This window comes from Aythya fuligula, chromosome 26 (genome assembly GCF_009819795.1).
Source record: "Aythya fuligula isolate bAytFul2 chromosome 26, bAytFul2.pri, whole genome shotgun sequence".
NCBI classification, from domain to species: Eukaryota; Metazoa; Chordata; class Aves; order Anseriformes; family Anatidae; genus Aythya; species Aythya fuligula.
In genome coordinates, this window is record NC_045584.1 from 327,950 (window position 1) to 350,291 (window position 22,342).

Consider the following 22,342-nt stretch of genomic DNA (forward strand, 5'->3'; position numbering starts at 1 on the left):
CCGCCCTGCCGCGGCTCCGGCTGCTCCTGGCCCTGCTCCCGGCGCTCGGGCCCTGCCAGCGGGCACAGCCCCAGGCCGGGCTGCAGGAGGCAGGTTTGTCCTTTAAAGAGCAGAGGGCCGCGGCCAAAAAGCCTCCTCCCAGCACTCTTCACCTCCAGCCGGGCTGCAGGAGCTGGGCCACAAAGACACAGCCCCAGGGGAGAAGGGTGGAGGGGGGGAAGGCCAGAGGAGGCTCCTGGCCAGAACTGCAGGGAGCAGCCGCAAACAGCCCTGGGTGGAGGCCGGCCCCGCTCCAGCTTCACCAATCTGCCAGCTCCGACAGCAAGGGCTGCAGGACAGTTTTGCATCCCCTTCTGCTGCAAAGCAGGTACCAGGATGCAACAGCCCCCAGAACCGAACCGCTACCTGTCAGCACGGTGACAGCAGGAGGACCAGGAGGGGAGCCCAGGCGGCCCTCAGACTCCAAGCAAAGAGGGGGAGAAGGACAAACTTTCCACCCCATGTTTCAAAAAACATTTTATTTACAGTATCGTACACTTCCACCCCTGTTAGTGGTTTTCTTCCCCTACCTGAGACCCAATGAGCAGAACTTAAACACAGCCCTGGAGAAGAGAGGGGGGAGCTGCAGGGGCTGTGCTACAGCAGGAGCTGTGACGGTGCCCGGTGGCTGGACCTGGTCACAGAGAGCAGCACCCACCCCACAGGGGGAGGCTCCTGCCAGGGCCACGTCACCCTCCTGCCCCTGCGGGCAGGGGCCAGCCCTCCAGCTGAAGAGAAGGACAGCAAGGACAGCACCTTCAGCACAAGCGATGGGCAGACCAGCTCTGGAGCTGGCAGCAGCAGTGGGGACACACCAACCCCGTCGAATCCCGTGACCCCACACGAGATCACGCTGCCCTCTCCAGCTCCTCTCCCCTCGCCAGGCAGTAACAGTGAATAGCGCAGCCACCCCATCCCCACCAGCCCCCTGCGCTCCTCCAGGAGCGCCAGTTTGCCCCAGCATCTCCATGTGGTGCGGGTGTCTTGGTGGGCTGGGGGCCGCTCCCTTTCCCCACGAGCCACAGCACAGAAGAACCCAGCCAGCGCCTACCCCAGGCTCCGAGGCAGCCAAAGTCCAGAGGTGGTGCAGGGCCGCTGGCTGCTGGGGCTCAGCTGAAGAAATAAGTGGAATCCATCACCTTCGACAGGTTGAATTCCCCTGCGGGAAAGCAAGGGAGACCAGAGGTGAGAGAGCATGGTCAGAGCATGGTGACGAGGCACCTGGGAGAGAGCTGTCCCGAGCTTGCTGCGGAACATGGCTTCAGCTCAGCCCCCTTGGTGGGCTCACAGAGGTCCATATGGAACTGACGGCCCCCTGCATGTCTGGGACAGCGGAGGAACGGGCAGCTGGGGGCAAGGAAGAGAAGGCAGAGGGGCACACGTGGCCCCTCGGTGCAAACTGACTGCACGGCGGCTGCTCAGCAGCACTGCGCTGGGCTCTGCTGTTCCACAACGGCAGGGCAAAGTTTAGCCAGATGGCCTGGCAGAAGCACGGCTGAGAGATTAGGAGGAGTTAAACTAATTGCCTTAATCCCATTGCGTGGATATCATCTAGATCCTGGCAATTACTGCGCTCAGATCCTTGCTCCCATCTCCAGGCAAATGCTTTGTGGCTGGAAACAGATGGGAGAAGAGCAGCAGGACAGGGGACAGCAGGAGCTGGGTCAAGCCGGGGCCAATCCCAAAGGAAAAGCTCTGGGCAAGGCAGGGGCCACTGGGGGAATGACAAGAGATGCTGTCTGCGGGCTCTGCAGTCCAGGACGGGCAGGAAAAATGGATCTTTGGGGACCCCTTTGGCAAGCCTGGAGCCTCAGCAGGTCCAACATCAGATGCCATAAAACGTTCAGTCATTTCCAGGGCCCTTCCCCAGCTCTTTCCTCTGGTTTTCAAACAGTTTCTGAGCTCTGCAGCTTCCATCCTGTGCTCCTACCTGTCTCGGGGACATTCGACAGCTGCTCCATCAGCTTCTTCTGCCAAGGGGCTCTGCTGTCTTTGCTGGGGCTGGACAAACCAGAAGGAAAGCGAGTCACAGGCAGCTCTGGGAGAACAGGCGCCCTCTTCCACCCACCAGTACGGGACCTGAACATGGCTTCAGCTCGTCCAAAACACTGCGCCTTGTGGCAGCAGGAGCCCAGCGCCTGCCACAGCAGCCTCAGGCAGGGACTGAGACAGCTGCAGGTGCTCCCCAGACCTGGGGACATCTCTCTCCTTTCACCCGACTCCACGGCAATAACCGAGGGCTGCACACTGGGTGACCCCAGCTCATCTTCCTGCCTCACTCATGGGCAAACCAAGGCCCACCCCAGGCCCACAGAGGGATTCAAGCACTGAATCCCACTTCAGTAATGCAGCAGAAGGATGCAGATGCCTCGAGTTTCACAACAAAGTCTAAGACAACTTGGGTGTCAGTTGGGAAGGAAGCAGAACCTCCCGTGGGATCAGCCCCCGGGGAGATGGCACAGCCTGGGAGCAGCCGTGGGACAGGGACCTGGGAGGAGGGAGCGGACTGGGGGCCACCCGTGGCCAAGCAGTACCTGCAGTACTTCTTCAGCATGAACTTGGACAGATCCTGCAGGATCTTCTGGCTGTGCAGAGCCACGAATTGCTGCCGACAGATCTGGTCCAGGGAGCAATGGTGAGGCGCAGGTTAAGAGGCGTTTTCCCCTCCTTCCCCTCAGCGCTCCTCAGCCAACACAGGTCAGGGGCGAGAGGAGGGAAAGCAGCAGGCAGGAGTGGGAAAGGGGGGGAGGCTGCTGGACAAGGGTGAAGGGAATCAGTGTGGGGAGGTGGGAAGCAGAGGCCGAGCCCCGTTTATTGATCCATCGCACAGCAGCCCTGCAGCAGTTCAGAAGAGCCCAGGGCAGGACAGAGGCGCTGATTCTGCTCTGTGCTGCTCTCCACCCTCCCTGAAGGGTGGCAGGAGGGGGCCTGCGGCACCAAGGAGTCAGCTGCAGCCACCAGCAAGCAGCCAGGCTCACCCTGCCTGGGTAAGCCAATGCGCCTATGGAGCGAAGCCCAGGGGAGGCAAGGGCTGGCAAGTGCCCAGAGGACAGATCAGCAAGATCCCTGCTCACGGGGGCCTCGGGACACTTTTACCTGGTTCATGACGTCCACAGTGAGCGCGTGAGTCCAGTAGCAGTCGTGGACTGAGACGAAGGTCAGCCCCTGCCTGGGAGGCAGCAGAAGGTGCTGTGAGGCAGCGCTGAGAGCCCCAGCTCTGTGCTGTTCCCTGCCCCACAGAAACCCTGGGGCACGAGCAGAGGGCACTCCCCGCGCAGGGCCTGAAGCCCTTCAAGAGAGGTGGCCCCTGGGAGCTCCCCGGCCCTGCCCTGCTGCCTCCTCCCAGCCCTGCTCCACCAGCGCCTACCTGAAGCAGTGCAGAGCCGTGAGCATCATGTGCGTCGAGTCCAGGGAGTGGATGAAGTTGGGCGGGAAGGCGTTCTTCTGCTTCACCGTGTCAGGCTTCCTGCAGCACAGAGCGGGACACGGGAGGAGCTGGGGCACGTCCAGGGCCCAGGGTGAGGGAGCCAGGGCAGAGCCAGCCAAGACCTGGGGTGGACGGGGGCAGCCCTGAAGGGCCCCAGCTCCTCCAGCTGGCTCTCCGCAGCTCAGGGGAGTACCAGCAGCTTCGGCACGCTGGCAGGGAAGGTTTTGTCCCCAAAGCACAGAATTGGGCATCGGGGACTCGGTGAAGAGCGCAGGCTCATACTTACTGGTTGGTGTTGGCGGAGCTCTTCACGCTCAGGTTCTGCATGTTGGAATTCAGCTGCAGGAAGAAAGGGGATCGGCTGTCACACCAGGCTGCCCAGGCAGCACGAGGCACTGAGCACTGCCGCCCGCCTCTGCAGAGGGGAGCAGAGCAGCGAGGTGCTCCAGGCGCTGCAGGGAACGGCCCTGCCGGACGGGGATGTCTGCAGGGCCCCCCGGGCACCCTGGCAGCCGTCGCTCCCCAGTGGCACCTCGCCTGCCGCCCCTCCGAGGATGCTGGCGAGCACCCTTCACCCCTTCCAAGGGCGATGGAGATGCTGATTCACCCTGCGGGGGCTGAGAAGAGCTCCTGCAGGTGGGAGGCACCCGCCTGCAGCCCCCCACGCAGCCGAGCTGAGGCCACCGGAGGGCGGCTGTGAGGACGGGACGGGAGAGGCCGGGCAGCCGTGAGTCAGTGCAGGCGCGTGGGAGGCGAGAGCAGCGAGGCTGAATCACGCCAGCCCCGAGGACGGCTCCGCAGCTCTGCAGAGCGGGGAAGGGGCCTGAGCCCCAGCTGCTGGAGTGGGACAGAAGCGGCAGCTCCCTCGCAGCCCACCCCACGCTCCAGTGCCCGCGGTGAGGCTGGAGGAGGCGCCTGCACACAGGCACCCTGCGGGCTCTGCAGCCTCACCCGCAGGCACTGCCAGCCTTCAGCTCGCTGCCCCAGCCCTGCTGCACCTTCCCCGCTCCCCCCCGCGGCAGAGGGACGGGCGAGGGGACGCAGCTCTGCCACCAGACACTCACCACAGTGGACCTGACCCGATAGTAGGGCTGCACGATGGGGAGCCCCATGGGCGTGACCCACTCCACCGTCTGTCCCGACTGGGCGATGAGCTTGGCGCTCTCCGTCAGCCAGTGCTTGGGGGGGGAAAGGGGAAGAAAGAGGCTGGAGTTAGTGCAGGCAGCAGCCGACCCCGCTCCCTCCCAGCACCGGCAAGCCCGGCCTCCTGCTGCAGACTGGGACAGCCCGGCACGTACTGGGGAGCCTGGCCCTGCCCCGGGCACAGCCCCGCACCCCTGGGCTGGGACGGGAGGATCCTCCCTGGGCCAGGGCCCAGCAGAAGCAGCTCTCCCCACAGAGCTCCTCGCCCCCCTTACCTGGATGTCTCGAGTTGCTGAGAACATCTCCTTGATGCCATTAAACACCTGCCTCACGAGGTAGTGAGATGCTTCCCACAAGTACTCCTGCACAGACCAGGGGCAGAATGAGGGGCAGGCAAAGGGGCAGCAGAAGTCCCAAAGCCACACAGCCCTTGGCACCCACAAGCGCTGGCAGCCAGCTCTCCCCCAGAGCCCACCTGCAGGGCCGGGGGCTCAGCCCCGCACACCCAGCTGAGATTCGGGAGGGCAAGGAGAGAGCAGGGCAGGAGGAACTCCCGCAGGACGGGCAGGGGCTGAGCCGAGGAAGGTGCTGCAGGGAGGCCGGGGGGGGCAGGCTACCTCGGGGAACTCGTCGATCTCCTTGAGGCGCTTCTCTATCTGCAGCCGCCCGCCGTAGCGCGTGACGCCGTACACCACCGTCATCACCGTCTGCTTCACCACCTTGCGGCTGATGAAGCCCTCCAGCACCTGGGCGATCTTCAGCCCCTCTGCAGCGTCCTTCTTCCGAAACTCCTCCACCTGGGGAGCAGAGCGCCCTGCGGCTCAGCACCATCCCCCAGCTGTGCTCGCTCAGGACCCCTCCGTGGCTGGGGGAGCCTGGGGGACCCCGTGAGCCCCCCACCAGCCCCACACTGCCTGGCCTGAGCTATCAGCATACACCTGCCCTGGCTAACAGAGCTCGTCTGCTGCCAGAATCAGGAGGCAGCCGGGTGCTGCAGGGCCCGCGGGGAGCGGAGCCTTCCCCTGCTGCCTCAGCAGAGCCACTGCCCCGCGCATTGCAAGGACGCAGCCCTGCACTCGGGCTGTGCTGCCCCTGCCGCCCCGCTGGGACCTCTGAGCAAGCCGTGCACCCCGGGCAGGCCCCTCCTGGGCGCAGGTGTGCTGCTGCCCCTGAAACGTGCTGGTTTCTAGAAGGGAGAGCCAGGGGCTCAGTGCCCACTGGACGCCTGGCAGGGCTCGCACACTCCCCAGCGGGCTCGTTTCGTCTTGCCAGGAAAGCTGACGTCTTGGCAGCAGGGCCAAGGGCTGAATCCCTTCCCCCTCCCTCCCACCCATCTCAAACGAAGAAAATCCCATAGCCTGCAGGCCAGCCAGCTGTTAGCAGGAGATGAGGAGCACTCCCTGCTCTCCTCCACCTCTCCGCTCCTCCCAGATTTCATTCAGAAGCGAAGGGGAGCAGAAACCCCAGGGATTTCTCACAGCCACGTGGATGGGGACAGCTCTCCGGCCCGACCCCGCTGCAGTGACCCCGTCTGGGGCCATCCTGCCTCTGCCCAGCCCACGCTCCCCCAGCCCTCCACACGCTGGTCCCATCCCAGCCTTTCTGCTGGAGCTGCGGTGACCCCGTGCAACGAGGGGCAGAGCGGGTCCAGGACACCTCCCTGCGCCCCCTCCACGCCTCACCTGCTGGGCCACCGCGCTGTACACGTCCTGGGGGACGCTGCAGGGCATCAGGTTGACAGAGATGGCACCGATGAGGTCCCGGCCCAGGGCTGCATAGTGCTGCAGGCCATTGCAGGAGCCGTCCTGTGTGGGAAGAGAGGAGGGAGAGGAGTCGTTAGCACGGGGACGGCGTCCTGCTCGCCCGCTGCCGCTCAGCGCCACCGACACCCCTGGCTCTGGAGGGTGGCTGCTGCTTCCTCCCCTCGGTGGGCAGGTTTGCAGCTGATCTCCCAGCAGTGGCCAGGGCCGTGCCGGTTTCCATCCCCCTTCCGCCAGCTCTCCTGTCTGGATCTCATCGCTAACTCCTGCTGCCTATCGGGTTTAAAAAAAGAAAAAGGGAAACTTCGCCTCACACTGCCCCCCTCAACTTCTCAGAGAGACAGCTCCATGGAAACATTAAAAAACAGAAAATTTGGAAAACAGCAAATGTGTCTGGGATGCTAAAAGTGGCCCCACAACCCGGCAGTCACAACAGATCTCAGAAAACCCAGGAGCAGGACCGGAGGCAGAGGCAGGGACAACCACGACCCCTGCGCAAGCCCACGGCTGCCTGAGCAGCTGCAGCCCCGCGGCCTCCACCCCTCCTCCTGGAGCAGAAGCCCAGCTCCACCAGCCCCTCCCGCAGCCCGACACAGACTGATTTGTCACGGCCCTCCTGGGACCAGGACCAGCCAGGACGGGGCAGGCGGCACCCGAAGGGCAGTGCTGGAAGGCGCCGCTGCCCCCAGGCAGTGCCAGGTGAAGCTGCTCACAGGAGCTGTGCCCCTGCCCCGGGTTGTCCCTGCTCCCCCTGCTCCGAGGCAGCCTGCGGCAGGGGCAGCTCTCCTCCTCCTCCACCGCCTCCCTCCCCAGGCCCTGCAGTGCAGCACGCTGGAGGACAGAGCTGACACGGCTTCGGCAGCCCCGCTGCTGCAGAGGAGCCGCCGCTGTTAACCCAGCGCTGATGACTCAGGTGGAAGCAGACTCCGGTGCCCTCCAGGAAGGGTCCTTGCTTGAATTTTATCCCCTGCACCCTCCGCACACCCCCAGCTGCTCTCTTGATCTTTTGTTGTCATAACAGAATCATCAGAGCCCCTCACTTTGGACAGTCTCATGCATATTCCGGACCACAGCTAGGAGCAGAATACCCCCCTGTCCTCCCCCCACGCTTCATTAGGGCCATCCGATCTTCTGGTGAGACAAACGAGCAAACCCCTCTCACCAGGAGAAGAATTAATCCCTGTCTCCATACAGCACAGGAATTTATCAGTGCAGGTAAAGAGCTGGTGGGCAGGAGGGCTGGAGATCTGCTGGGACGGAGCAGGAGGAAGGGCTGAAGCTGGGTGTGGGGGGCAATGCCTGGCTCCTCCCAAGCAGAGAGGGACGGACGGACAGAGGGACGGACAGACAGAGGGACGGACACTGCCAGACACCAGCAGAACCAGAGCAACTGGGCAAGCCCCACCTAGAGCACATCTGGGGCTGGGTGGGGACAGGCACCTGGGGCCAGAGACACAGCAGGGAACGCAGGGGACGGCTGATTTCTGTCCTCAGAGGTGCACGCCTCCACGAGCCCTGGCCGAGAGCAGCCTCGAGCCCTTCAGAGCAGGCGGGAGCTGCCTGCATCACCCACGGCCCTGCCAGCCCGGGGCAGGGCAGCTCCCGGTCCGCACCCTGCAGCTGGAGGGCAGGAGCAGCCCCGCGGGCAGGGATCCAGCCCCAGCCGGGCTCCGTTACCTAGGGGCAGGTGGGGCAGCACCTCCCTCAACCGCTTCCTTCACGGCTGCGGGCGGCAGCGCGTTGCTGGAGCTGATCGAGATGCCTGTGGGCTGCGCTCCCACCTCGGAGGGCCTGGCCGTGCTGCACCCGGGTGCCCGGGCTCTGCCCCAGCTCCCCGCCCGGCCCCCAAACCCCCGGCACCCACCTGGTGAACCGGGAAATGGGAGACGAAGGCCGCTGGGTCCGGGGACCTCGAGGCTTGGGCGATTTCCATACAGCACGCCAAGACTTGCCAGGGTTCGTCGGTGTTCATCCACCACTTCCTGCCCTGGGAAGAGGAAAACGCGCTGCTAGGAGGCAGTGCTCTTGTGGCACCCCACAGCAAAGGCAGGAGGTGAGCCTCTGGGCTCTCAGGAAATACTGGGCAAGGCACCTCCTCACCATGCCTCCGTGGGGAAGCGTTATTTCCACAATATTCCAGGTGTTTACAGACAGAAAGGTGGTACTTAGGAAACTCGCAATGCTTTGTTCTGCTTTTTCCCCTTAAAGAATTATCTTTCAAAACGTTGCCGGTTCAAAATTGATCTGATTTCCTTTTTACTTTACTTCCCAGAAGCTCTGCTACACAAGAGGGGCGATTAAAGACTCCTCTGAGATCAGAGGACACCGATGCCTTTTTCTCTTAGCACGTTTGGAACAACTCCCGTTTGGGCTCAAACCAGCACGAGCTTTCCTGCTCTTCCATTCATCGTTTCACCGGGCGACCCCCAACCCGCCCAGGGCTGGCTGCAGCCCGAGCTGCTCCCCTCTGGCTCCGGGTCCCAGCCCTGCGCCGCGAGGGCAGGCAGGGCCCCCCCGGCCGCTCCCCACGCACCGTCAGCGGGCGGTCGGCGGAGTCCAGGATCTCCTCCATGATTTCGTTGGCGTAATCCAGCCGCTCCTGCAAGCTGTTCTTCTTCTTCAGCCCCGTGAGGTTAATGAGGTGGATCTTCAGCCAGTCGAGGCCCTTCGGGCCCAGGGGCCTGCCCTCCGCAAAGAGCAGGATGGCGCGGGTGACGTCGTTGCCCAGGTGGTTGAAGTACGGCGGGCAAGGGTAGGTCCTGCCGCGGAAGTCCATGTTGTGAGGAAACCAGAAGACCTTGTCCCTCACGTGGTTGGCGATGGAGAGCTTGTAGAGCGCGTCCATGCGCAGGCTGTGCATCTCGGCCGCCTTCTTCTTGCACAGCAGCAGCTCGTGCTTCTGGGACTTGTGCCAGGCAGAGGAATTGCCGGGGCTGACCGGGGGCTTGGGGGCCTCGGAGAGGGGCGGCGGGATGTCCAGCTTCTCGTTGCCTTTGTCGTTGAAGATGGAGATGATTATATCCAGCACCGGCTGGTTGATCTTCCACGCGCAGTTGCCCAGCTGGTTCAAGGCGTCCAGCACGGGGTGGAGGTTCACCTGGGGGCACTGGTCCAGGAGCTGCTGGTGCTGGAAGGCCCCGTCCACGTAGCGCATCAGCTTGGTGTCGCTCAGCACGAAGGCGCCGAAGTGGGGGGAAGTCCAGGGGATCGGGGGGCACAGCATGGGCATGACGGAGGAGCTGAAGGTCAGCGTGGTCTCTGCGGCGTCTGACATGAGCTGGGAGAAGATGGGGTGGGGCTTTATCAGCCCGACCTGGGGGAGAGGATCCGAGAGGTGAGGGACAGCAGCAGGGGGAAACCTGGCAGAGCGTGGTCAGTCGGCAAGTGACGGACCCAGATGCTCCTTGGAGCCTCAGAGAAAGACATCGGGGAGGGAAAAGGGCCCCGCAAGAGCCCCCGCAGAGGTGACCCCCCGGGGGCGAGGCTCACCTGCCAGCTGCTGCGGAAGGAGTAGATGTGGTAGAGGACGGGGATAAGCCTGGACTCCAAGCGAGGTTTGAGGGTGTTCCTGGGCACCTTGACGGAGTGCACCAGGATCTCCAGCAGGTACACGCCCAGACGCATCAGGAGCACGTACGGCCAGCTGCAGTCCTTGAGCCTCAGGGAAGGCCCGTAGCCAGCTTCTGCCACCAGCTTCTCCCAGTATTCCCGTGGCAAGTACTCCCCAGGCTGGGAGGGGGAAGAAGAAAAATCGAGTCAGCTGGAGGGGGCAGCCACGCTCCAGTTCAGCTGGACGTGACCTCTGGACCCTGCACGTGGCTCTGAGAGGGACTCTGTGAGCTCCTGCCTGACAGGGCTCCGTGGGGAAGCACTGCTTTTGTGGCTGAGAAAGGGCCAACAAGGAGAACCTGCTTCTGCTGCAGTGCCCCTGGCCTGGCCTGTGAGACCCTTCCCAGCCACATCTCCATGCCCACCCCCGTCCCTGCCCCCCAAACTGCAGATCTGCCTCTGCAGTGCCCCAGGCTCGTGGCCCTGCCAGCACCCCGCTCTCCGTGCCCTCACTGCCCACACCCGTGGCCCTGGTGCCCATCTCCTCTCCTGCCCTGCCCCGCAGAGCGCACCCTGCTCCAGCCCAGAGCTCTTCCGTGCGGGACGCACGGCCCCCAGTGGCCAGCTGTGCTCAGGTCACGCCCTCAGGAACAGCCACAGCCCTGCCAGAAGCGACCCGACCCTCATCGTGGGGCTGGGGCCCACAAAACGGGGCCCTGGAGGTTCTGATGGCCCCTGCAGCACCACGACCCGACCTTGTGGGTGTGAGGGGCGCCCACACAAAGCGCCCAGCCCCACCTCTGCTCTGCTCCCATGGGCCTGCAGAGCGCCCACCTGGCTGTCCTTCGCCAGCAGGTGGATGTAGTCCTGGTAAATCTCCTGCACCTTCTCCAGCTGGCGGCTGTGCAGCTTCCTCTGGGTGAGGTATCTGTCGTAGACTTTGGAGCCCAGCTCCCTGGCTAGGACAGACAGGGATTCTCCTTGTGGAGAGAGCGTGTTGAGGATCTGAGAAAGGGGAAGGCAAAGAGGGACTTCAGGAGGGAGGAGCAGAAAGATGGAGCAGAAAGAAAGCAGGAGTTAAAGTCCCTGTGTGGGGAGCACAGAAAAATGCTGATTCCCGTGATGCTGAGCATGAGGAAGGATGCTCAGGGACAGAGTGGGGCTGCTACAGCTGCTCAGCAGAGGGAGCAGACAGAGCCCACGTCTAACAGCCTGGGCAAACCTTGAGATTCGTGCTCTGATTCTGCAGCCCTGACTGGGACATCAGAGCTCTGTGGGAGCCCCAGGAGGCCCCGTTCCTGCGTCTCTGCGGGGTCAGGGCAGGCTCCTACCTGCATCATGATGTCCACGTACTCCTCATCGGGCAGCAGGCACAGGTAGGGGTAGAGGCTGTTGTACCCCGACATCGTCCTTTTCTGGGACATGTTGTGCTTCGCCTTCTGCAGGGCCTGGAGGATGGCCCCGCGCCACTGGGCACGCAGGGCGGCCAGCTGCTTGCGCTGCACCAGGAAGGGGAAAAGCCCCGCTGTGGTCAGGGGGCACCAGCAGGGAGCTGCCCCCTTCACAGGACCCTGCGGGCCCATACCAGCCCCGAGGACTGCACCGCCCCCAGCCCTCGACACGCGGCCCCAGGCACCCCAAGCTTACCGCTCTGAGAGCCTGCGGGGTCAGCGGTTTGGTCGACTCCACCGACTGGATGGTGATGGTGCTGTTCAGCTCCATCTCCAGCTGCTGCTGGAAGCGCTCCCGCAGCTCCTGCACAGAGAAATCCAGCTTGGGGTAGGACACCACCTTCTCCTGCAACGAGAGCGAGGCAGTAAGCGCCAGGAGCCAGAGGAGGACAAGAGGTGCCCCTGTGCTGCCAGAGGCGGGCGGCTGGGACCAGAGGTCTGGGGTTTCTGGCTGGCAAGCTCCAGGGAGCCTGGGCTCAGAAGCCTCTCCAGGGACTGTGCTGCTCCTGCCTGTAGCCAAGCGCTGCCCTGCCAGGAAACCCTTCTGGCACGTGCAGGTCCTACAGGCCCCCCACCAGCCCTCGGTGTCTCTGTTCCTCTGTGAGGCAGCTGGAAGGGCATTTACTCCTTCGGAACAATTTGCTGCCTGATGAACTGCGCTGGCTGCTGAGCAGGGAGCAGGCTGCAAAGTTCTTCCCATGCCACGGTCCTGAGCTGCACCTGACCGCACCCTGGGGACGTGTGAGCGCCGTGTGGCCACCTCCAACACCTCCACCCCAACCCGGCGGCTTACTTTGGAGTAGAAGTTGTTGAGCAGAGCAGATTTGCAGGTCTGGGGCTTGGGGGCAGGCGGCAGCTGGTAGTCTGGCTGCACGATCCTGATGGCCCTCAGCACCGTCTCCTTCTCATCTCCCTCAAACAGGCACTTTTGGAAGAGCTCATCCACGTGGAAGCCGTCCTGTTTCAGCTGCTGCACACACCTGAGGAGGGGCAGGTAAGAGATTTAAACTTCCCTGGGGGACTGTGCTGTGTGTTGATAGAAATTAGCACGCCATGAGGCAGGGAACAAAGCTTGTCAAGAGAAGACTGAGCACAGAGAAGAGAAGCCATTGGGGACGTTCCCTTTTGAGGCTCCCAGCTGCCCGCAGAGCGCAGCCCGTCCCCCACAAGGTCACCAGCCTCAGGTTTCAGCCATCCCCCCCCGGCCCTCGCTGCTGCTGAGTGGGCAGCTCTCTCCTCCACACGGGTGGGGAGGCTGACTGCTGGTCTCCACTGCCTCTGTGAGGCCAGGGAAAAGCAGCCGCTTCCCCCATCCTCAGACACAGCTGCGTACAAACACACGCAGGGGGCTGACAAACCCTGCAGGTGCTGTACTTGCACCGCCCTAGGGCAGCGGGTACCCCCCGTGCACAGCTCTCTGCTCCCAGATCTCCTCTGCCCCCGGGATCTGACAAAGCCCCGGCCGGGAGCTGCCAGCCCACCCCGGGGCCCCGTGCCTCACCTCCAGATGATCTTGGTGCACGCCTGGCCCCGGCCCATGCACTCCAGCACCGCCGCATACGAGTCCAGGTTGGGGCGGAGGCCGGCGGACTCCAGCATGGAGAGGACCCGGTTGAGGCGGTGCAGGCAGCCCTGGGGATGAGAAGGAAAGGAGGCCGTGGAAAACTGACACTGAATGCTGCCATCGCAGCTCCACGCCCCTGCTCCCTGTCCAGCCCAGCCCCGTCCGTGCTGCCCCGTGCTCTCCCCCCCCTCAGAGCCACCTCGCAGTGATCGGGGGCCTCAGCCCAGCTCCACCCCTCACAGAACCCAGTTCTCCCAAATTGAAATCACTGAGCGCAGCGTGACAAACAGAAATCCAAGTGCAACTACTGCTCCTACGAGCACGGAGCTCTTCCCCCTGAGCCAGCACAGCCCTCCCCTCAGCCTCTCAGACAGCCCAGCACCACGGGGCCGAGCCCAGCCCAGGCAGCACCCCACGGCCCCACACCTTTCTTGCCCAGCTGCGCATCACGATGTTGTACGCGCCGATGGTCAGCAGCTTTCTCTTCATGGGGGAGCTGTGATACAGCAGGAGCAGCCTCTCAGCCTCCTCCGGCTGCTGCAAGCACAGGAGGCACTCCAGGTTAGACTGGATGGTTTGCTGCATGATCTTCTGGTGGTTGCTTTCTCTTTTTTCAGGCACGTTCGGGGGTTTCTCTGCTTTCACGTCCTGCTTCACTTCCACCACCTCGGGCTTGCTGCAGGCGCTGCTGGGGCCGGCATGGCTCTGGCTCCACGCAGCCGCTTTGGTTTCCTTGGGCATCTTCTTGGCCTTGGGTTTGGCTTTGGCCTTGGGCTTGGGAACCGCCTTGACGTTTACTTTGGCGTTGGGAACTGCCTTCACCTTTACTTTGGTGCTGGGAACCGCCTTCACCTTTACTTTGGCGTTGGCCTGGCCCACCAGAGTCATCTTGGAGGCCGCGATGGACAGCTTCCTCTCCACCTTGGCCTGCCGCACGTACATCTCCCTCTTCAGCTTCTCCACCCAGCTGCTGGGCTGGGCTGGGCTCGCGGTGCTCTGCCTGGGGGCCGGGGACTCCTGCTGCCTGCCCAGCCCCAGCGGCGCCAGCTCCGCTTTGCTCACCGTCACCTCGGGGCCGGGGGAGGCTTGGAGCTGCTTCACTCGGGCTTTCAGCACTGCGGGGAAACAGCCGGGGCAGAGGTGAAGCGGCACAAGGCGCAGCAAGGTGCTCAGAAAGGTGGGTACGGGGAAGAGGCACCACGCGAGGGCTTCTCCTCTCCCTGCCCCCCCAGCCCTGCCCCCCAGCAGCTCTCATCAACGCGCTGCCCGGGGTCTCTCTGGGGTCCAGCTCCAAGCCGTGGCCTGTCCCAGGGTCAGGGGGAGCCAAAAAATGGCACCACGTGGAGCAAGGCAGCAGCTCACGCCCGCCTAACCCCGACCTGCTGCTGGGCCGTTTCACTGGGCCTCCCTCCAAGGACCTCACGCCCTCAGCTCACCCGGGCAGAGTGCCCAAAGCTGGAACTCTCTGCAGGGAGAGTTCTCCCCAGTCTGCAGGGCCCTCGGATGCCCTGTGAGGGGCTCTGCCACCACCCCTTAGGACCACCCTGCACGTCACAGGGACTCGATGTGGGCAGGGGGAACCTCCAGGTACCGGGACAGGGCAGAACATGCTCAGGAAAGCCAGCAGGTCTGTGGGAAGCCCACATCCTTCAGCAGGCCGCGAGCGTTTCCAGTCCCAAATCTTTTCCTTATGATTACACAGAACGGGAAGGCTCCTATAAAACCTCCCAGGCCACTGAACAAGGGGCAGCGCTGCAGCTCCGCCCCCCCCCCCCATTTACCTTCCAGCAGCTCCGTCCTCTCACACACCGCATTTCTCCTCGCCTTCTCCTTGGCACTGACGGAGGAGTAGGTCCTGAGGACGCTCCACGGGATCCCTGCGGCAGGAGGGAACGAAGGCGGGGAGGTGAGAGGGGCCCTGCTCGGTGCGGGGGGGGGTGAGAGGGGCCCTGCTGCGTGCAGTGGGGTGGGCGCGGAGCGGGGCCATCCCCAGCAAGGCTCAGGGGGTGGCAGCGGCCTCAGAGGGATGGGGACAGGGGCTGGGGTAAGGGGCCGGGGCTGCCCCATGGCTCGGGGGGGGCCAGGACCCCAGGGCCCCCTCCAGGACTCCAGGGACCCCCCAAGACCCCAGAGCCCCCCCCCCAGGGACACCCCCAGGACCCCCCCGTCCCCAGGACCCCCCCCCAGCCCCAGCCCCGGCCCCGCCGCACAGCCGGGACCTGCCCCAAGGGGGGGGGGGGGTCAGGCCCCCGGTGCCCCCCCCACCCCCACCCCCACCCCGTGCATGGGGGCGCGGCCCGAGAGCCCCCCCCGGCCCAGCACCCCGGGGACCCCTCGGCGCCGGCCCCTCGCCACACCCCCGCCCCCCCCCCGGGTCCCGGTGCCGCCGCCGCCCCTCACCGCCGCCCCGCAGCGGGCCCGGGCCCAGCAGCGCCGCCCGCAGCCGCAGCAGCGCCATGGAGCCGCGCTAGGCCGCCATGCTGCCCCCCCGCCCCCCGCCGCACCGCGCAGGCGCTGCGCGCAGCCCGCCGGGAGTTGTAGGAGGCGGCGGCGGCGCGAGAACTACATTTCCCAGCGGGCAGCGCGGCCGCGCCCCGCGCCCCCTGGCGGCCATGGGGGGGAAGGAGCGGCCCGACGGGGCGGGAGCGGGGGCACGGAGCGGGACTGGGAGCGGGGCCGGGAGCGGCCGGGATCGCGAGCACGAAGCGGGGCGGCCCCGCGGGGCTCGTCCACGGGGCAGCCCCGCGCCCACGGCCGTTCCAAGCCCCCCGAGGAGCCCGTCGGGGGCGCTGCGGGGGGAGCTGCGCGGCGCCTCCCGCCCCCACGGGGCCGCGGAGCCCCGAGCGGGGACCGGGACACGGCGGGGGGCGGCCTCGGGGAGCCCCGGCCCCGCTGCGGGGTTGGGGGGGGCAGCGGGAGCGGGCAGAGGGGCGCCCGTCGGGGCACCCCCACACCCACCCCGCGCGGATGTATGAATGGGAGGCCCCGCCCCTCGCCCCGCCCCTCTCCCCTCCTCTCCCCGCCCATTGGTGGCCGCGGCCCCGCCCCGCCCCTCCCCGCCGCCTCGCGCCGCGCTCGGCCGCCCGCCCCGTCGGGGCCGCTGGTCGCCGTCGCCGCCGCCGCCATGGCCCGGAGCCGCCGCCCGCCGCGCCGCGCCCCGCCATGAGGCGCGGGGGCCCCGCCGCCCTCGCCGCCTGCCTCGCCGGGGCGCTCGCCGTGCTGGCGGGGCCGGGGCCGGGACCGGGACCGGGGCCGGGGCCGGGCAGCCCCCCGTGGGGCGGCCGGCGGCCCCCCCGCAGCTACGGCCACCTGGAGGGCGACGTGCGCTGCCGCCGGCTCTTCTCCGCCACCCGCTTCTTCCTGCGCATCGACGGCGGCGGCGGCGTGGAGGGGACGCGCTGCAGGGAGCGGCCGGGCAGTGAGTGCGGAGGGCAGGGAGTGGGGCCGGGGCCGGGGCCGGGGCCGGGGCCGCCCCCTCCTCGCCGGCTCCCGGGGCCGTGCCCCGACGGCCGAGGGACGCGGGGCTCCGGCTCTGCCCCCCCGGCTCCGCACGGCTCCAGCCCCCGTTTGCCGGCCCCGCCACGTCGAAGCGGGACCGGGGCCGCTCCTCGCCGGGGGTCCCGCGCCCCGGCTCCCCCCCGGTCCCCGAGGCGGGGCCGGAGCCAGGAGCCGCCGGGCGCCCCCGCGGTGCCAGGGGCGGGCGCTGCCGGGGCCGGGCAAAGGGCAGCGAGCGGGGCCGCGGGGGGGCTGCGGCCGCGGGGGGGCGGCGGGGCCGGGCGGCTCCTGCAGCCGGGCGGCAGCCGCGGGTCGCGGTGCCCCGGGGGGGCGGCTGTAGGGCAGCTCCCGACCCCCCCGAGCGCTGCCAGCCTCCTGCTCTGCCCCAGGGCCCGGTGTCAGGGGGGGCTCGGAGGGGGTCCCATCCCTCCGGGCGTCCGTGTCCCCCTCGGCAGAGCTGGCAGCGCTGCCCCCAGCCCCGCGTTTGGGCTTCTCCTGCTCCGGCAGGGGCTGGGGGGGTCCGGCCCTGCCCGTGAAGGTGTCGGAGGGAGAAAGGACGAGGAGGAGGAGGAGGAGAAGGAGGAGGAGGAGGAAGGATCGGGGGGCTCAGGGGTGCCCCTGGGCTCCGCACCCGGCAGCTGGGGGGGAGCAGAGCAGGGGTGCACGGAGCATCTGCTGCCTGCGGGGGGGTCGGGGTCCGTCACGGCCGGGGCAGTGGGAGGTGAGGGTCAGCCCGAGGGGGCCCGGCACTGCCAGACTGGGCCAAGAGCGAGCCCCGAGTGTGGGGTCGTGCCCGGGGACAGCCCCCAGGTGGGGACCCGCTGGGCACGGCCGGCAGCCCCCCCTGGCACAGAGGTGGCCAAGCGCTGGGGGCTTGCGGCGACCTCCCCATGGAGGGGCCTGCGGGGGCCTCGTGGGGTCGGGCAGCGCGTCCTGGTGGGCACCAGGAGGGCGACCGGGGGGGGTCTCGGCACGGCCCGGGCTGCTGCTGCCATCGGGAGGTGGGGAGGGGGCAGGGGGCAGGGCCAGGCCTTCCCCTAGGGTCAGGGCTGGCGCCGCGTCCCCTCCACCCCGCAGCCATCGGGGGCGGCCGTGGGGGGCTCATGCGGGGAGATGCCCGGGCAGGGCAGTGGGATGTGGGGGGGGCAGGATGGCGAGGACGGGAGCAGCATCCCCTGCCCACAGCCGGGGGGATGTCGCCCACCCAGGGACCCCGCGCTGTGGTGTGAGGGGCTCAGCCCAGCCCAGCGGGGCCGGGGGAACCCTCCCGTGGTGCCCAAAGCCGCTGAGAGCCCCATGCGGGCGCGCTGCCAGCACCCAGTGCCCCGACACGTTCCCTCGGCCGTGTGGCAATGGGGCCTGGCAGGTGGAGAGGCTCCAGGCTGTCGCACCGGGCTCGCTCTGGTTATCGGCACCGCAGATAACCCGCGCCTGGGCTGGGCCGAGGCTGCTCCTCAGCCTCCCGGCAGCCACCGGACCAGCCCTGCCAGCGGCCGCTGGCCCCGGGCCCCCCCCCTCCTCACACCCCACGCCTGCCCCAGGCTCCCGGGCAGGGCTGGCCCCGACCCCATCGGGGCCGAGGGTCCGGGAGCCGCCGCTGCGTCCCCGGGGTGCTGCCGGCCCCACAGAGCTCGGCCCCAGGTGCCCTGCACCCCTCGGCCCCTCGCCCGGAGCCGGGCGCCCTCCCGGGTACCCGCAGAGCGGTCCCCAGCTGGGAAGAGCGGCGTGGGGCTATTTTTAGAGGAGTAAAAGTCTCTGTTATAAATAGCAGCAGCTCCAGACGGCGATAAACTGAGATGGATTTGCAGGCGTTTGCTCAGCCCGTCCCCACGGCTGCTGCTCGTTAATGGCTCCACTGGGCTGGGACGCGATGAACCACCCCGAGTGGGTCCTGGCTGCTGCTGGAGCCCCCTGCGGGGTGGCTGGGCTGAAAATCCCCCTCTCAGGTGTGCCCCCAAGAGTGCTGAGCTCTCAGGAGCACTCACGCTGTCCTGGTGCCGCATCCAGCCCCGTCCACTCCCAGCAATGGCAGGATTGGTCCCGTGGGGGCTCCAGCGGTGCTCAGCACACTGGGGGTGGGGGGGAGGACCCCCAAAAGACCCTGCCCAGAGGCTGCTCTGTGCGTGCCGTGAGCCAGCCAAAGCCTCTGCGCATCCTCCAGCCCTGTCCAGCCTCTGTGGGGCTCCCCGGGCAGAGCAGGGATGGGGATGGGGCCGGGCCGGCTGCTCTCTCGCTGGCCTGGAAGCCGAATCCCCGGAGTCTCCGTGGGTGCTCTGGGTGTTTCCACCATAAAACCCGCCTGGTCTGACCGCATGCCTTTCCCATTAGCGGCTCCGATGGGGATCTGCGGGCTGGGCTGGAGCCGGGCCCCGCTGCGGGCTCAGTGCCTGGGTTCGCCCCCTCCGTGCAGCTTCCGTCCCGCGGCCCCCAGCCCCGATCCCCCCTGGTGCCAGCCAGGTGAGCTGCACCGGTGCCCATGGGGAGCACTGGCCTGGCCGCACTCTGGTGCCCGCAGCCCCCTGCACCGGCACGGAGCCTTCGTGCACCCCTCCAGCACCACCCAGCTGCGCCCGCTGCCTCCCCCCCCAGGCCCCCACCCGCCGCTACCCCACACCCTTCGCCCCCTCCAGGGCCCTGCTGGCCTCGGTGGGACAATCGGGCTGAGAGCGGGGTCGGGTCCCTGGGGCACCGCAGCACGTTTTGGGCAGAGGCACAGCTGCCAGTTTGGGGAGAATAAACACGAGGTGGGCGCGGGTCAAAGGCTGACCGCTTGTTCAGGCAAGCAGAACCTTGGCTCGGTGTCGCTCCAGCTCTGCTCCCGGGGGCAGCTGGGCCAAGGGAGGGCAGGAATAAAGACCAAACCCTCCCCAGGTCACGGCTTTCCCCCTCCTGCTCCTGACTCAGGCTGCAGCCCTTGCTCCCCACTGTCCCTCTGTGGGGAAGGCATCCCTCCATCCATCCCTCCATCCCTCCCTCCCTCCCTCCATCCATCCCTCCATCCATCCCTCTGTCCACGTGTCTGTCTGTCTGTCAGGCGAGGCTCGGCGGTGCTGTCCCTCGCTGGTGGCACTCTGTGGGCACAGCCGTGGCGCTGGGGAAGGGCCCCTGGGGGAGGTCGCCCACCTCACTGCGGCGCTTCGCTGTCCCGCAGGCATCGTCGAGATCCGGTCGGTGCGTGTCGGCGTCGTGGCCATCCGGGCGGTGCACACCGGCTTCTACCTGGCCATGAACAAGCAGGGGCGGCTCTACGGGTCGGTACGTCGGGTGCTGCCGCCGGGGCCGGGGGCGCAGGGCAGAGCTGGAATGGTGGGACCGGCACCTGCCGGGAGTGGGCTCCTGGTTCCCCGTGCCCGGGACGCTCCCCGCAGGGGATGGTGCCCCCGGAGCCCCTCTGCCCTGCGGGGAGCCCGGGCTCCTGCACCTGCCCTGCTCTCGGGGCTCCAGCCCGTGCCGCAGCAGGGCAAGGACCCGGCGCTGCAGAGCGCAGCCCCCGCTCACCCCCTTCCCTCCCCTGCCAGAAGGAGTTCAGCCCCAACTGCAAGTTCAAGGAGCGCATCGAGGAGAACGGCTACAACACCTACGCGTCGCTGCGCTGGCGGCACCGGGGCCGCCCCATGTTCCTCTCGCTCAATAGCAAGGGCAGGCCGCAGCGAGGGGGCCAGACGCGCCGGCAGCACCTCTCCACGCACTTCCTCCCCATGCTCATCAGCTGAGCCTGGCTCCCAGACGGTCCTGTGGAAAAAAAAGGGAAAAATAGGGTTATTTTATAAGTGTAAATATTTTTTTTTTTTTTGCTATTTATTGTTTTATTTTTTAAACGCATGGTGGACAATGGACATGGACACGAAAGCTCCAGGATGAAAGCTGTGCGGGGATGTGGCCGTGCAGGGACGTGGCCGTCCCTGGTGTCCCGGGGGGGCAGAGCCGCACGCCGGGGCTGGGGCACGCGCCCACCGCGGGCAGGGGCTGCCGCCGTCCCCCCACCCCGAGCAGCCACCACCAGCCCTGGGGCTGGGACATCCCAGGGCTGCGTTCGCTTTGTGGCCAAGCACGCGTGGACATTAAAGCTGTGTTTGTGGCACACAAAGGGGCTGAGTCGTGGAGGTTTGGTGCCGGGGGTGGCTCCGTGGGGGTGGCCGCGGGCCCTTTCTGAGCGGCTGCAGCCCCGAGCAGCTGCCCTGGGGCAGGAGCCGCGGCCACCAGCGGCCTCCCCGCTCCTCGCCCACCCACGCCCTGCCTTGAGCGTGCGGGCGGAGGCGCACCCAGCCCAAAACCTCACCCATCGGAAAAAAGAGCGATTGTTGTTCCAGCGACACAAAGGACAGAGCTGGAAAAAGCAGCCGAGGAAGGGGAGAGCCGCGCATCCCGGCCTCGCGCTGGGTGAAGGCGCCAGTGGGAGCGCGACCTCCTGCAGGAGCCGCGCGGCTGCACCCGTGCCCGGCAGCCCCCCGCTGCCGCCCGGCCCCGGTGCTGCTCCGCGGCCTCCCGGAGGGCAGGGATGGAGCCAGGCGCCGGGGAGGTGGCGCCGAGCACAGGCACCTGCCCTGAGGGGAGCAGGGCCAGAAATAGCCCCGCGCCGCACCCCGCTGCGCAGCGTGGTCACTTCGTCACGTCAACGTGGCAGCGGTGAGCGACGGCCGAGCGAAAACCACCAAACTCGTTCCATTTCTCACCGAACCAGCTCCCGGAGTCGGTGGCAGGAGGGGACGGCCCCTGTGGTAGCCCTGTCGGGACCGCGGGGGGCACCGGCCCCAGGCCAGCAGCCCCCAGCTGGGGCAGGCAGCAGGAGCCACAGCCCCCAGGAGTGCTTCACACACCCAAAACCCACCCCGAGCGTTTTAACACGGGTACAAACCCCACGTGGAGCTCCCAGGGGGCTGCAGGAGCATCCCCCCCACCCCGGGACCCTCCTGCCGTCGCCACCCCGAGCCCAGGATCCCAGGGGCAGAAGCTCCTGGCTCGAGCTCTGGCACAGGACGAGCTCTGGCCCCCGATGCCCCAGTCCTGAAATCAACCCTCACCCTGGGGGCAGCACCTGCTGAGATAGGCGCTGCCGAGCGGCCCCGGGTGAGCTGGGGAAGCCGACACCAAACCCTTCCGGGACGGTCGCTCAGCAAATCGCTCCCGGTGACTGAAGGGGGGATGTTTTCCCCAGCAAAGCTGCCGTTTATTGTGAAATGGTTCAAGAAGTGCCGAACGACGCCTTCCCCTTGCTGTGGGGAGGCACGGCCCTGCTTGGGAAGCTCGCAGCAGGGTGGGGAGCCCTTCCAGGGCCAGCACCTTCCCCAGACACCCTCAGCCTGCTCACAGGGCACCACCCGTGCAGCCAAAGGCTGGGGGAGATGCAGGGAACCTCGGGGCCAGGGATGCTCAACCCTCCTGCCCCGGGCAAGGGCAGGTAACGGAGGCCCCGCGGAGCTTGGCTGCCTCCTGCCAGACCCCCCCCAGCCCCGTCCCAGCCGCAGGGCAGCACCCGCCGGTGCCCGCGGGGCGTTCGGCTCCTCCTTCATTCCTCATCCCTCTTCCTGCTGCACCGCGGCCACATCCGAGCTCCTGCTCCTGAGTCACCGGAGACACAAACACTGCAAGAGCCGCGGCCCAGCCCCAGGACAGCGAGGCCACCGGGTCACTGTGCCAGCAGGGAGCTGCAGGGCACCAGGGGCAGGAGGCACCACGCAGGGCAGGGCAGGGCAGGGCAGCCCTCGGCAAAACCAAGCCCAGGTCTTGCAGTGCTCATCCCAGCAACAGCTGGGCACAGCGGGAGGGTGCAGGGCCAGGGAAGGGGTGTGAAAAACAGGAGCACAGCGCTGCCAAGCCTCCTGCCACACGGAGCACACAACGCTTCCACAAACAGCAGGGGCAGGGAGCCCTGCGCCTGCTGCAGGGAGCGGAGGCAGAAGAGAAGGCATCGGCC

At 67.0% G+C, this 22,342-nt stretch overlaps 2 protein-coding genes across 3 annotated transcripts; one reads left to right on the top strand and one right to left on the bottom strand.

The window, feature by feature from the left end:
- Positions 1 to 503: 503 nt before the first annotated feature.
- On the bottom strand, positions 504 to 15,391 carry POLRMT (RNA polymerase mitochondrial). Of its 2 annotated transcripts, XM_032203690.1 has the most exons (21): positions 15,334 to 15,391; positions 14,715 to 14,810; positions 13,360 to 14,048; positions 12,871 to 13,001; positions 12,163 to 12,349; positions 11,566 to 11,715; positions 11,250 to 11,417; positions 10,753 to 10,923; positions 9,859 to 10,098; positions 8,903 to 9,682; positions 8,234 to 8,356; positions 6,292 to 6,414; positions 5,227 to 5,406; positions 4,885 to 4,971; positions 4,531 to 4,644; positions 3,753 to 3,805; positions 3,407 to 3,505; positions 3,136 to 3,208; positions 2,574 to 2,656; positions 1,970 to 2,040; positions 504 to 1,198 (listed from the first exon to the last, which is right to left on the bottom strand). In XM_032203690.1, the coding sequence occupies exons 1-21, from the start codon at positions 15,389 to 15,391 to the stop codon at positions 1,149 to 1,151; spliced, it is 3,726 nt and encodes a 1,241-aa protein (XP_032059581.1). In that variant the 3' UTR covers positions 504 to 1,148. The 2 variants fall into 2 exon arrangements, with proteins under 2 accessions (XP_032059581.1, XP_032059582.1); XM_032203691.1 differs by lacking the exon at positions 15,334 to 15,391 and having other exon boundaries at positions 13,360 to 13,470; positions 14,715 to 14,802.
- Positions 15,392 to 16,095: 704 nt separating this feature from the next.
- On the top strand, positions 16,096 to 20,176 carry FGF22 (fibroblast growth factor 22). The gene is made up of 4 exons (XM_032203906.1): positions 16,096 to 16,100; positions 16,200 to 16,351; positions 19,580 to 19,683; positions 19,947 to 20,176. Exons 1-4 carry the CDS (start codon positions 16,096 to 16,098, stop codon positions 20,139 to 20,141), a joined length of 456 nt encoding a protein of 151 aa, XP_032059797.1. The 3' UTR covers positions 20,142 to 20,176.
- Positions 20,177 to 22,342: the final 2,166 nt, after the last annotated feature.